Raw genomic sequence first — 14,916 nt, forward strand, 5'->3', positions numbered from 1 at the left:
GGTTTGTTCAGCCTGGAGAAAAGGAGGCTCAGGGGCGACCTTATCCCTCTTTATAAGTACCTTAAAGGAGGCTGTGGAGAGGTGGGAGTTGGTCTATTCTCCCACGTGCCTGGTGACAGGACGAGGGGGAATGGGCTAAAGTTGCACCAGGGGAGTTTTAGGTTGGATATTAAGAAGAACTTCTTTACTGAGAGGGTTGTTAGGCATTGGAATGGGCTACCCAGGGAAGTGGTGGAGTCACCATTCCTGGAGGTCTTTAAAAGACGTTTAGATGTAGAGCTTAGGGATATGGTTTAGTGGAGGACTGGTTAGTGTTAGGTCAGAGGTTGGACTCGATGATCTTGAGATCTCTTCCAACCTAGACAATTCCGTGATTCTGTGCTAACAGCGACTTGTTTGCCAGAAAGAGAGGCGAATACAATTCAGGAAGCAGCCCCTCACACCCCACACAGACACAGCCCTGCCTTCCCTCACCCTTCACTCCCCAGCCCCATCTCTGCTCCTTCCCGCCCTTTCCCCCTCTGCCAGTCCCGCGCTGAGGGCAGCCAGCCTCACTCCGCTACTGCGCATGCGCCGGCGGCGCTGTGCGCATGGGCGGCAGGCGACGGCGGGAGCTGGCGGCCGGGGGGGCGGGCTGAGGAGGGGGGGGCTGTGGCCGGGCTGTGAGGAAGCGGCGTGAGGTGAGGGGCTCCTGAGCCCCCCTGAGCCCGGCGGTGTCCCCTCAGGGGGAGCGCGGAGCCTGAGGGGAAGCCGGGCGCTGTGAGTCTCCTCACGGCTTTCTCCTTTTTTCCGCGATAAAGCGCCGGGAGCCGTGCCGGGTGTCGGTGGTCCAGCGGCGGGGAGCTGAGGGGCGTCCTCCTGAGGCGGCGGATCCAGCCGCGGCGCCTGGCTTGTGCCCGAGGTGCGCTGCCGGGGGAGTAAGTAGGGGCTGCTCCGAGTCCGGCCTCCACACAGCCCCGTAATTACCTCCTAACTGCCTCCCAGCCCTGCTCAGGAGCACCCTGATTCCACCCTGGGCTGCTGCTAGGCCGTTTATTAACCAAAAGTAATTGTTTCTTGAAAATATCGCCCTTAACACCCTTTTTCTAGGACGGTATCTTGCTGGAGAACAAGACACCCGCATGCAGTCAGTGGTGATCTGAGTTTGTCATTCAGCAGCTTAAATGCGTTTGGTGGAGGTTAGCCTGGCTGCGAAACATCTTCACGGGGCAGGCAGGTACAGTGCGGTTAGCAGGAGATCCCTGCTTCTCTGGACTACAGTTAGGCAGCAGGATAGAGGGGCTGAGACACCTAACGTGGCTTTACGTGTGCTCAGGGAACTGTGCCAAGCCCTAGAGAGCGCAGCCAGGGGAGAAGAGAGCTGTCCTGAAATCCACGTGAGCCTTTCAACTGTTCCTGAAACTTTCTGACTTTGCTTGTCCCGTTTTGGAGGCTGTCTGGCTGTTTTCCTTCCTTCCTTGATAATTATTTGTAGTTAATTTACAGAGAGAAGCTGTAAGGTATCCATTTCTTAAAAATTTTCATTATGTTTTTAAAGATAACTTGAATAGATACTGTTTGCCACAATGTCTCTAATCTCATTCTGCTAGCCTAATAATTTATCATGTGGCATTGTATTTATGCCCAGCAAAGCATATTTGTAAATACTGTGGAGTGCTTTATTTACTGTCTTGATAACTTACAGATACACTTGTCTGCTGATGAGGTATCTATTGCACTACCAAAACTTACAAATTTACTTTTTGGCTGTGTTAGGTTTGACAAGTCAGATTCCAGCTTTTGAGGTTATTTTGGTTCTCTCACTACAATAAATGTACCATCTTTACCTCAATTTTAGAAAGTTGACACAAAGTTTTATCTTTAACTGAGGTGTTTCTCTGTGTTTTGTAACTAAAATCCAGCCTTTCCAGTGAGTGGGCAATCAAACCAGGGTGAGGCCCTGGCACAGGCTGCCCAGAGAAGCTGTGGCTGCCCCATCCCTGGAGGTGACCAAGGCCAGGCTGGATGGGGCTTTGGGCAGCCTGGGCTGATGGGAGGTGTCCCTGCCCATGGCAGGGGGTGGAACTAGATGATCCTTAATGTCCCTTCCAACCCAAACCAGTCTATGATGAACCTTTAGTCTTTTGTGAATAGTCCTAGTCTAAAATTTTACTGTAATTTAATGTTGCAGTTTTACCTGACTGGTCTGGTAATTGGGCTCCTACTATTTTTTTCAGCAGTATTTCTGGACTTTATCATCAGCTGGATTTTCTTCGTATGACTCTGCTGCTTTAAGCTTGGGTTTTTATGCCGTTGTATTAACATCCAGAGAACTATTATTTTGTCTTCCTCATCTTTCCTTATGCCCCACCTGTTTGCTGCTACATGTAAATCCTAATTTATTGGTTGTCCAGGGAGGTGAGGATCTGTGACTAATCTGCTTTCCCCATGTTATTCCCTTGCTACTTCTAAATGTATATGAAAGTAGACCAAAATACATGTTTCTCCAGTCGACTGAACTGTGACTATTCTTTGGCATATTCATTTGCAGATACACTATATACCTTTCTCTGTTTATTTTGGTTTTTGAATTCTGCCTGGTGTGAAAACATCTGTGTAATGCCTTAATGTAGTAAAAACCTATTTTGCTGTGGTCTTTAGCTTAATAATGCCATTATCCCAAGCTAGAAAGTCTCTTTAGATTTTACATCAATTCTTGCTGCTGCTTCTTTATGTATACAACAAAAGATGATAATTAAAATCTTTGTTTTCCAGATTGCTTGATTTCTGGTCTCCACACCTCAAGAGGGACGTGCATGTTTAGGTGGCTAACTGCAGGAACATCAAAATGCCTAATCTTGAACATTCGGCGTATCCGGCAGCTACACTGCTTCACTTGGAAAGTTTGGTGCCTTGTCGAGAATCCCAAGTGTCCATGTTGCTGTCCATATTTGGAGAGGTAGTGCTTTCTATACTGTATGTTTGAGTAGAACAAATATGTTTTACTATCTCAGAGGGAGCAGTAGAAGTTGTGGAAGCTTTTGTGATGTCATTTTTTTTATTTATTTTTTTGTTACCCATCTTTAACATCAGTGTTTGGAAGATAGATTCTAATAAGTTCTGGGTACTTTTTTTTTTTTTTTTCAGTGTCACTGTAGAATTTCTGTTTGTTTTTTACCTGTAAGTCTATTACCTGTGCGTCTAAGCTCTAGGTACCTGAAATTGATGTAGTTGGTAGTTCTGTTGCAGGCTGTAAGGTTTTGAAATCACTGGGTTGTTCACTGATTCTGCTGCTGGTTGGCAAAGCTGTGGTAGAAAAGTAACAGAGGTTTTTATCTGCAAACTTAAAAGCAGTTGATTTAATTTACATTCCTTTAACAAAATGGAAATTAGTATCTGCTTCTACCTTTAATTATAGATAATAAGTATGTAAAACTTAAATGCTGTATTTATTACAAGTGTAGTGGCAACAAGCCTTCTAAAAAAAATTCTTAAATTCTTCTTAAATATGCAGGTCAGGTTATCCTCATATCTTGCACAAGAATGCATTCATCTTGGGATAATTGATTATCATTGTTACTCATAAATAATGTTTGTCAAATTTATTTTTGTTTTCCGTTTTTAAGTTGGTATACAAGATTCTTAAAAACGACAGCACAAGAATAAATGCTTGTTCAGAACGAAATAAAAAAAATAATAGGTTAATGTCCTTGTATTGTAGAAAAAAATATGGAATGCACTGCATCGGTACCATTAATTAAATAGTGATATTATATCAAATATTTCTTCATGAGGGAAAAGCAAACTTCTTTACCATCTCCTCAGCCCATTTAATTCTTTTCTGTGTAGTACTGATGAAAAGAAAAGCATCTTTGTAGCATTTGTAGAAGTTAGAACATTGAAAAATTTACCAATTTGCCCTTGCCAGGATTTGGACTGTTAGATAACTAATTTGAATTAAGAGCCAACTGTTTTTGTTATTTATTGAGACTTTAATTTTTTTTTTTATTATTTTTTTTAATGAAAAACTCTCCTCACGTTGTAGCAGTTTCACTGGTAGCTTCATGTGTTTCATTGAAACTTCATTGAGCTTCACTCAATTCTTTGGTCTTATTTTCCCAACATTTCAATGGTCACAGTATTGATGTGATCAAATTTTGTGTTTCATCTTATTTGGCGTGTTTTATATTTAATGTCTCGACTTTAAAGGTATTTTTCTTTTGGAGGAAAAATTCATTGATAAATCCTCTATCTGTTGAACAAAATAGAAGAAGTATTGAAACAGCAATAACTTTACTGATTTTTTTGTTGTTGTTCCCTTCCTCCTTCCTCCCACCTAGCGTCAGCAGTTGAGTTTTCCATCCATCTTTATCTACGGACATACATCCAGTGGAAAGACCTACGTGATGCAAACTCTTCTAAACACATTACAGGTAAGTTTGTTTGCAATCAATACTGAATTTAGAACTGTTTAATGGAGGGGTGATAAAAATATATTCCCTCAGGCTAGTTTCTGCTTTGCCAGGACAGTTTCTTTCCTCAGCCATTTCTGCCTTTTTGATCCTTTTCCTCTAATTAGTGTGTAGTGAACACATCATACTTTTTGCTCACTGGTACGCTTAGGATAATATGAAATAGTACGTGATAAGATATAATATATACCATCATAACTTTTCTCAGGAAAAAAATGAAAATGAAAAAAGCAGCCCAACTTTGTTCAGCTCACTGAAAGGGACTTAGCCTCCAATGATAAGCGAGTACTTTTACGATTGTTTCAGTTCGATCTGAAAGTCACCCGTAGTGTACCTTTTTCTCCTGTAATTCTCCTTTAAAATAATTTTATTTGGATGTGGGGAAAAAAAAAGACTATGAAAGTTTCACAAACGGAATTTTGGTGATACAAATGTCCCAGTGATCTTTAACATGTGTTGCAAAGATCTATACAGAGTAAAGGGAATCTTAACACACTTAGCTTGTTCCTAGCTTAAAATGATAGGGGCCAAATTCAGGAGCAGTTGTGAGAGAAGATGAGTGACAGCGAGGAGAGTTTACCAAAGTGGAATTTTATTTATGTATTTATTTTATTAACAAACTAATTTCAATTATATTCAGTTGGGTGTATATAATCTCCTTACATATAATCCTAAAAGCTTGAATTTAGTGAAGTCATTGAAAGCATTCTAAGCAAACGTGCAGGCAATGTGTTTGCTGAAAAATTAAAAACAAACAAAACCACCCACAAATAAGTGAGTCAGTGAAATGATGAAAATCACTGTCTGGATACAAGGCTACTGCCACTTGTTCTGATACTTCTGCAGATTCAAGGAGAACGTTGTATTCATTGTAACATGTTCAGTTGGTTCCAGTCAGTGCACTTGTAGACACAGGAAAATCTTTTTCTTATTTTGAAGAAGGTTTAACACTCAAGATCTAAGATCTTGAAGCGGTGTTGCATAGGATGAGTTGTTTTGGTTCAAACAATAATTCGTTATTCTTTTGCATAATGAATCAGTTCTAAATGGAAAAAATGTACTGAAAACCATTTTTATTATATTTTCAGAGCCTGTTTGAAAACATGAAATTTTCATTTTTTTTCTAGATCATCCAAACACAGCTTGATGCGCACCATATGTTAAAAATCCCATTTAAACAGTATGCCACTTGCTGTTTGTAATGTAATAAAATCAGTTATTTAGATTTTTTTCAAAAATTTTGAGCTATTGAATGCCTTGAACAAATATTTGTAGATAGCGTTGTGGCTAGATGGTTAGCAACAAGTGAATTATATCAATTAATTGGAATCAAGGATTTTTTTGGGATAAGGAGAATATAAATGTGAAACAAAATAAACATCAAAGATTCCTGCTTTCAGTAAAAGTAAAATCATCTTGATTGTAAGTCAGTTCATGTCATACAGATGATCACAGAAAATAAATATATGCACAGTTTTCAAACTAAGAAATTTAAAAAGAACATCTAAATTTTTGTATTAAATCTATGAACTTTGAATTTAACTTTTTAACATTAATTTTTTGTCTATCCTATAGACTTATTTTTCTCCTTTTTTGTGTGGATGTACCCATTTCATAGTTATGTTTTTTTACTGTATTAGTAGTGTGCTTAAATGGTCTGGGACTTAAGACCTTTGGCTTAAGTGTGTCCAAAATCCAAACAGTATATTTGTTATGATGTATAAAATACATTTTCCCTCCTTCTCTTGTGACTAGAGGGCCTGTGACTTCTGTTTTTACTGATTTCGTACTGCACGTCCTGTTTTTCTTAGCTCTCCTCCTTATTTTGGGACAGTGGGACCTTCCCCTTATCTTCTTACTGTACTCCCCACTGCTAGGCCACTGTCATGCCTGCACAATCAGTTTTGAATATGCAAGGCTAGTGGGATTTTACACTGCAAAAACACCTTCTATTGCAAAAACATAACTTTCTCATACAGTTCCTGTGTGTTACTAACCAGAATAACTTTGTCAGGAATGGACTTATTTCAGTTCCAAGGTCCGTAGGCAGATAAACCTGTTCTTTAAGCATTGTATGCACTGTTAGCTCTGAGGATCTGAACTAGGTAGCAGTAGGTCATTGTGGCTGAATGTGTGCTTCTCACAAAAATACTTGTCTTGAATCATGTAGAGAGGTATGGCCTTAAGTCCACTTCAGTCCCTATCTGGTCAGTGCTGTCAGAATTAGAAGTACTCGGTCCTTGCCACTTCTGTGACCTTTCTTTTTCTTTTAGCATGTGTGTATATGTAGCTTTACTCGTTCTTCTAATCTTTCCTAAAACAAGTTTCAAAGTCCTCCCATGTTGAAGGGTGTTATCACAGAAATTTCCTAATCCTGTTAGCACCTATGCTTTTATCAGTCAAGTTCTTCAGGGATTTAAATCCAGTGACCTCATGTCCAAACCGTATCTGAGTTCATAAATTTCTTATCTGTTCTCATAGTCATGAGAACAGATAGGCTTGTTTGGAGTATATACACATCACAGACCTGCAGGGCTGTTTTTATTTTTGTTTTTGTCTGCAAAACACAGTGATCTCACCTCTGTCATCAAAAACTCTGTAGAGAATTTTTCTACACAGAAAAGTGGGAGACAATGGCCATGATCTTCTTTTGTGTAGTTTCTAATGCTGTGTCAGCCAGTTGCAACGTAACCAGAGGCAGCTAGGTACTGGAAGGAGTAGGATTTAAGCAGCAACTCATTCTACAGAACTTGTTGCCAAGTATAAGTATCTGGTGAAGGCTTTTCTGGTGCTGAAGGCTTTCCTTCTGCTATGGAGGTGCAGCATTTTGAGTAAGTGATTGTAGTGACATAGCCCCTTTCTTTTAATAGTGATAGAAATTGTAAGAATGCTATTTATATGTCGTTTGAGTGGCTTGCCAGAACATACTCTTACTTTCCCACATCTGTTGAATCATATACCATATATTGTACTTTAAGCAGAAAGTCTGGAACAAAGTGCTTATATATATATACATACATATATATATATATACACATATATATATATATACACATATATATATATATATGTAATATAAAAATAGTCTTCATACACACCCGTGCTAGGAGTTTAATTTTGCAAATAACGCGTATATATATCAGTGACTAATGCTTCCCAGAGGTTTTAATGTTCAGTGTAAAAACAGCATATGCTTTACTGAAGAGTATGAAACTGTAAAATTATCTATTTTCTAAACATTTGTTGCTAGAACATTGCCAGTTTTCCTTATATAGGCTTGAATGCTACTACTGTTAGAATCACAGAATATTGGACTTGGAAGGGGCCCGCAAGGATCATGGCTCCACGCAGAACCACCCCAAAATCAAACCCTGTGTCTGAGAGCGCTGTCCAAACACTGCTTGAACTCCAGCAGCTCGGTGCTGTGCCCACTGCCCTGGGGAGCCTGTCCCAGTGCCCGACCACCCTCTGGGTGCAGAACCTTTCCCTCACCCCCAGCCTGACCCTCCCCTGACCCAGCTCCATGCCGTTCCCTCGGGTCCTGTCGCTGTCCCCAGAGAGCAGAGCTCAGCGCCTGCCCCTCCGCTCCCCTCGTGAGGGAGCTGCAGGCCGCCATGAGGCCTCCCCTCAGCCTGCTCTGCTCTGGGCTGAGCAAACCCAGGGACCTCAGCCATCCTCATGTCATCTCCTCTAGACCCTTCACCATCTTTGTAGCTCTTCTTTGGACACTCTCTAATAGTTTTATGTCTTATACTCTGGCACTCAAACCTGCACATAGTACTTAAGGTGAGGCTGTACCAGTGTGGCACAGAGTGGGACAATCCCTTCCCTTGACCACCTAGCAACAGTGTGCCTGATACACTCCAGGGTACTGTCGGCCCTCCTGGCTCCCAGGGCACACTGCTGGCTTATGTTCAGCTTGCCATTGACCAAACCCCCCAAATCATTTTCTGTAGGGCTGTGCTGTTTTGCAGTCCTTAGCATCTTCTGTTTCTAGACGAATGACTGTAAGTTTTCAATATTACTGAATTGGTGCTTACAAGTACATTTTGTGAAATGTATGTCATACTCTGTATTTTCACGTGCTCTTTGCTCTGAAAAGATATGGTTTTCTGAAAATGTTCTGCACTAGCAGGCTGATCACGTGCCTGATATAGATGCTTACACTTCATCTTGGGGTCATTTATATGGAATGAATGCCAAAAACTTACAGAGCGATTTTGAACTGCGTGCTCCTAGATCATTTTCTTTGTAATATGTTTGAGAAATTCATGTTATCCAGACACTGTAATTTGTAATTGATTATTTTATGAGATTGTAATGTGTTATGGTAGTTCAGCTTTTCTTTGATCAAAATGCTATTTGGCTTTCTTTCCGTGTATTGCTCTCAAAAGAGAATTTTTTAAACACAATTAGAAGATAAACTACATGTTTCATAAGAGGACTTGTCAGTTCTCTTCACTTTGTGATATGTAATATTTTGACTAGATATATAAGTAATCATTCTTGTTTGGCAGGGTTTTGGTTTATGCTCTCTATTCTGTTGGCAGGGTCTGGTTCCTTTCAGTGTCTCATCTGGAAGGAAAAGTTGATTTTCTAGTATTTATAGTGCTTTTTCAGTATAAATACAGTATAGCAGTAAAATTGTGTATCTTCTGTTCTCTTCAGCTTCCTCATGTGTTTGTGAACTGTGTGGAACACTTTACTTCACGGCTTCTCTTAGAAGAAATTCTCATCCAGTTGCAAAACCGTTCTTCTGAAACAAAAGAGGCTGCTCATGTGCCTTGTGATACTTTCAATGACTTCGTCCGTCTGTTTAAGCAAGCCATCGTGAGTCAAGATCTTCAAGATGAAACGTTCTACATTGTAAGTAATTTAATTTTAGTGTGCAGGTTTCATTTCAGTTGTGAGGGTGTGACTAACTGTCAATCATTTGTATGTATTAGATCAGTTTTCACAGAATTCCTTTGTGGTTTTTGCTGAGAATCTGTTGATACTGTAGATTTTTTTTCAGTTGGTTTGCTGGCTCTAGATGAGCCAGATGAGGGTCTGTATTCTTCCTGGATTTAGTTTTTTTATACGCAAACCGTGTATAACTAGTAATGACCATAAATTATACTATATAGTTAATTTCAGTTTGTAATAAGCATATTTAAACAGACCTTATATTTAAATAAACATTTAATAAGGCCTGTCTATATATGTTTATATTTCCATTAAAAATACCTAGTATGAGGTTCTTTAACTTAGTAGCTATATTTAGGGAAAACAGTACTATCTCATAGTTGCCTACAGCTCGTGAAGTTAGTAAAATTTACTCTTTGAAAAGTGGAAAAAAAAAATGAACTGATACTTTCAAAATATAATAAGCTATTCACAGATAATTCAATTTAATATACAGCCACAAAAGTGGTATTAGCATCCTTCAACAATTCCATGAGAACAAAATTTAGCACTAAAATGAGTAGAAGGAAATTTGAGTAGAAGGAAATTTCACAAAATACGTTATATAATAACATTTATTTTTTAAACTTTTTAAGTGAATATTTGAATTAAGAAAACTGTTCTCCATCAGTAAAGAATGCTTCAAGTGTTGTATTAAAATGAGCGTCACTTAGAAAGTTCTTGAGAGATGGTTGTAGAAAGCAAAGCATTCAATATCTTGAAAGGTTCAATTGTATCAGGTAGATAGTTGCTGAATCAGAATAATTAAGTATTAAATTAGTATTTCAGTTCTGTTCTGCATGGGAACAGACAGGAATGGAAGAAATCGATTCATGTATATTAACCTGTGTCATCTGGATTTATGTTAAAGTGCTTTAAATTGAGACTGATGGAAGACCAGCATGCTGGTAACATAAACTGGCAAAACTAATTCTGTTTCATTTTGTTACTAAATAATGTAATATCTCGGCCAAATTAATTCAGAGTAAATGAAGATAAATGTTTACTCTCAAGCGAAGGATTCTAAATGTTTCTCCTAACCCGAGCATGGGTGCTGAATGCTTGTGATTAGTTGCAAAAAATGAATTTATTCATTCTACCTACCCGAAAAATTGGAGCAGATAAAACTTTTATTCATTTGTACATCTACAATATTTAGCACTTCACAGAAGTAAGAAGCTGCTATTTTTAATGTTACTTAGCAGTCAGTTGTACAAGGTACTTTTAAAACAAAAATAGGTTAAGCATCATATTAAGGTAAAACGAAATAATAAGGTGGGTGCAGATTTATAGGTCTGTGTGTAGGCTGTTCCTTTGAACCACTTGACACATTGCACAATCCAGTGTCATGTATATTTTATATGCTGTAAATACAAACTCAACTTTCTTTCCCACTTAAAAGTAAAATCTACTTAAGTTAAGACCCTAAAGCCTGGTGTACAGCAAGTGCATGTTACCAGATCTTTATAATCAGTATTTTGTTAATAAAAATATGTAGACACAATTTTCAAACAATTCAGGGTAAACCTGGTCAGTAGCATAAAACAGAAGATGATAAAGGGACTGGAGCACCTCTCCTGTGAGGGAAGCTGAGGGGGCTGGGGCTGCTCAGCCTGCAGCAGAGGAGGCTGCGGGGTCTCCTCAGTGTCCATAAACACCTGCAGGGAAGGTGCGGAGCGGAGGGAGCCAGGCTCAGGGTGGTAGCGTGGCCGAGCGGTCTAAGGCGCTGGATTAAGGCTCCAGTCTCTTCGGGGGCGTGGGTTCGAATCCCACCGCTGCCAGCAGACATTTTAGGGAACAGTCATCTTGAATGCAGTCCTGCAGCATCTATGGAACCACCTGGGGAAATTAGGCTCCGTCAAGTCATCATGGGCTCAGAGCTGTGCAGAGGAAAAGGCTCTGGGGGTGCTGAGTAATGCTTGCCTGAATATGAGCAGGCAGTGTGGGCAAGATCAGGAATAGTGTGGTTGGCATGAACAAGGAGGTGACTGCTCTGGTGAGGCTGCACCTGGAGTGCTGTGTTCAGCTTTGGGCCCCTTGCTACAAGAAGGGCATCAAGGCCCTGGAACGTGTCCCCAGAGAAGGGCTGCAAAGCTGGTGAAGGGCCTGGAGCACAAGTCCTGTGAGGAGCGGCTGAGGGCACTGGGTCTGGAGAACTGTGTCTAGAGAACTGGAGGCTCAGGGCAGACCTCACTGCTCTCTACAGCTACCTGAAAGGAAGGTGTGGGGAGCTGGGGGTCGGCCTCTTCTCACAGGGAACTGGTGACAGGACCAGAGGGAATGGCCTCGAGTTGTGCCAGGGGAGGTTCAGGCTGGCAATGAGGAGCCATTTCTGCTCAGAAGGAGCAGTCAGGCACTGGGACGGGTTGCCCAGGGAGGTGGTGGAGTCACCGTCCCTGGGGGTGTTCAAGGAGAGGTTGGACGTGGTGCTTGGGGACATGGGTTAGTGGTGGCATTGGTGGCAGGGGGTGGTTGGACCAGGTGATCTGGGAGGGCTTTCCAAACCTGAATAATTCTGTGATTCTATCTGAAGGTGACTGTTACATGAACCAAACACAAATGTCAATATAAAACTACATGTTTTATGCAGTTTTAAGTAAATACCAAGACACTTGAACTGTTATCTCAGAGATAATACTTTCTTTTTTTCTGTTTAGTATGCTTTTGAAATATCCTTTTCATAATATTTTCCTTGGTTGTCCACAAAGTTATTTTTCTTACTGTGAAGAACAGAAATGATAGATGTCTTAATATTTTGGTGTGGTAAGAGGATAGGCATATAATTTTCTAGGGACCTATACTTTGTCTTTCAACAGCAGTAATTCAAAAAAAGTGATGAAGTTCAAAATTTAGATTTATATTGTAAGCAGTAAATAAAATACAATGAAATACAAAGAAATGTTTCTCTTACTTTTTTCATTCCTGTCAAGATTCTAAGTGTACTGGGAATAATGATTTTTTTTTTGGTTTGCTTGTTTGTTTTTGTTTGGTCAAAGGTTTGACATTTATGTTTCTGTGCTCCAGATTTTTTCCTGTAGGCTTAAATGTTCAGTTTGGTATTCCTTGTGTAAGCTAGATGTATGTAACAGATCCGTTAATACTACACAAAGCTTGCATAAAATACAATAAATTCTGTAAACTTCGGGGCTGCAAACTATGGCAAGAAATATTTCTCTCAAAATTCAGTTGTGTGAATTCCAGGTGGTAGCTAATTGTTTGAAGATATTAAGTTGTGCCTTGTATTTCTGAGACATAATTTCATAGAGGGGAAAAGACAGCTTTCCTACTGTAGGCAAGTTGATTTAGTGTTACAGTAATAACTTTTAATAGAATAATAATTTTGGACCAAATTTAGGTTTCAGTGGTTGTAAATGATATTACAGTTTTCTCATTAAGATTCTTGACTGATGTATTTACTTTTAATCCTTACTGCCATAGGACATAAGAATTTAGCTTTTCTGAGGATTGTATTCTTTTGGTTTTGGATATCAGAGCTGCTTCGACTTTTAGGAAGTACCTCAGAAGCAATAATCTCTCTGAAGTTGCTTATTTAAGTTATCTTGCTGCAAAGATAGTTTCCTATTCTGAGAGCTATCTGTGAGATGTGTCTACAGCAGCTACGAATTTGTTTCAGGTCCACATAAGAATGCTAGTTAACATTATCTATATCATTATTTTGTTAAAAGGTACTGGATCGAGCAGAGCAGCTGAGGGAAATGGAAGCAAATGTCTTGCCAGCATTTCTTAGGCTTCAAGAATTGGTAAGTATCTGAGGAAAAAAAATAGCGTGTGTTTCCTGCACACTGAAGGTAACTGAATATGAGATATCTGTCCAGGCTCACTTACCATGAAAGGTAATTCTTTAGATGAGAAGTTGCTTTTTTTAATTATTATTTTTCTGGAAAGTAAGCAACTGGCAGCGGTCAAAACCAGAAAAAACAAAAACAGACAAACACAGAAATTAAATGTTGATGTGTTTTTCTTACATTCCTCCTTTTCTTTAAAATACTTCTTTAGTTCTTTTTACTAATATCTTCTTTTAGCACATCTGATCATTTATAGATTTTTTTTTTTTTTGAGGCTGATGGTCAGATACGCATCTGTCTTTTCTAGAATATTTTCAAGAAGAATGTGAAATTTTTCTACACTTCTGCTGTAGTTCCACCACAGTATGTTCCTGCTTTGGAGTTAAACACTGTCTTGTCCTCTCTCACTTCTGAAGTGTGTAGGCTTATGCCTTGGAAGAATTAAAAATGGTTTGTTCTCTGAAAATACACGGAAAACAAAACCAGAAGATGGTGGCACTTTGAAATGTCTGAACAACTAAATAGAGGAAATTACTTTTTGTACCTCAGGACTTGTGTGTGGTAGTCAGTAATTTCATGGTGACACTGATATCACTATTTAGTGAATGAAGACTGATTCACAGCTGTGCTCTTAATCCTGGCAGCAGACGCATTTTCCTGTCTCTTTTTGTCTGTTGTGTCCGTGTTGTGGAGTTTGCTGCCCTTGAAGCAGTAACGTCTGTCTGAGACTTAAATATGCTAAAGCAGTCCCCTCAAGTTCAGAAATAGTATACAAATAAGTTTGTCAGCTTTCGTCTATGCTGAGGTTCCAGTGGTTTAAATTCTGGATTCTGAGGTGCTGTAACACTGTGTGCAGCTGATGTTGCAGAGGAATGAACGTCGTAGGGGGAAATCTACTGCATTGCTTAGTTTCATGTTTGGGAGACGAGAAATTTCACTGGTGATTTTTTTGAGGAGGAGCCCAGTAGTCATTTTTCTCACTGGTGTTATAACATCTGATGTTTCCTTCTGCTCATCTGTTATACTTTTTATTTTCCTCCTTGTAGACTGCCAGAAATGTGACAGTTGTCTTGCTCAGTGAAATAGTATGGGAACTGTTCCGTCCCAATACTGGATGCTTCGAGCCATTCACCTTGTATTTTCCTGATTACAGCATAGGTAATCTAATTCTTTAATTTGCTTTCTGGAGATTGAGTAATACATTATTTAAAAAAGAAAACATGCAAATGTGTTTTTTGCCATGTTTACCATGATGCCTTTTACAGAATCTGAAATAAGTAATAGGTGCTGGGATGTAGAAATCTGTATTCACACAAAGTCTAAAACACTCATCTTTCTTCTCTTGCCAAAACATCTAAAAATAACATTTTGGTTCCATTTATACTTTCTAGTTCTTTGCATCAGTGTGATTTTTTTTTTGTAATTGTTTTCTTAATGAAAATTATTTTTCCGCTTGTCAAATGTGTTCAGTTTATTAAGTTAGTTTTAGATAAGCAAAACTTACTTATGTTTAAACAGGACACCTGCAGAAGATCTTGTGTCAGAATCATCCCCCTGAATATTCTGCGGATTTCTATGCTGCATATATCAATATTCTGCTTGGTGTCTTCTACATGGTCTGTAGGGACCTGAAAGAACTTCAGCATCTGGTGAGATGAGATCCTTTTAATTTTTTTTTGTTGGTTTTCCAGATAAGCTATGAAAAGTCTAGATTT

General features: G+C 39.3%; 1 protein-coding gene and 1 non-coding gene across 10 annotated transcripts in view; both read left to right on the forward strand.

Annotated features, from left to right (window-relative positions):
* The first annotated feature begins 571 nt into the window (after window positions 1–571).
* The window catches only part of ORC5 (origin recognition complex subunit 5), a 70,970-nt gene continuing 56,625 nt past the window's right edge, over window positions 572–14,916 (forward strand). The window contains exons 1-9 of one of the 9 annotated variants that reach the window (XM_068669838.1): window positions 572–680; window positions 801–901; window positions 1,090–1,216; window positions 2,755–2,938; window positions 4,320–4,412; window positions 9,120–9,317; window positions 13,082–13,156; window positions 14,248–14,359; window positions 14,720–14,850. In XM_068669838.1, the coding sequence (XP_068525939.1) occupies window positions 2,828–2,938; window positions 4,320–4,412; window positions 9,120–9,317; window positions 13,082–13,156; window positions 14,248–14,359; window positions 14,720–14,850 (720 nt within the window). In that variant the 5' untranslated portion in view covers window positions 572–680; window positions 801–901; window positions 1,090–1,216; window positions 2,755–2,827. Of the gene's footprint in view, window positions 681–704; window positions 918–1,089; window positions 1,217–1,315; window positions 1,500–2,754; window positions 2,939–4,319; window positions 4,413–9,119; window positions 9,318–13,081; window positions 13,157–14,247; window positions 14,360–14,719; window positions 14,851–14,916 lie in introns of those variants that run through there. The other 8 variants (XM_068669840.1, XM_068669841.1, XM_068669844.1 and 5 more) reach the window with 8 other exon arrangements.
* On the forward strand, window positions 11,095–11,176 carry TRNAL-AAG (transfer RNA leucine (anticodon AAG)). Its single transcript has one exon. It is a non-coding gene; the product is annotated as a tRNA-Leu (tRNA).

This window comes from Anas acuta, chromosome 1 (assembly GCF_963932015.1).
Source record: "Anas acuta chromosome 1, bAnaAcu1.1, whole genome shotgun sequence".
Classification (NCBI taxonomy): Eukaryota; Metazoa; Chordata; class Aves; order Anseriformes; family Anatidae; genus Anas; species Anas acuta.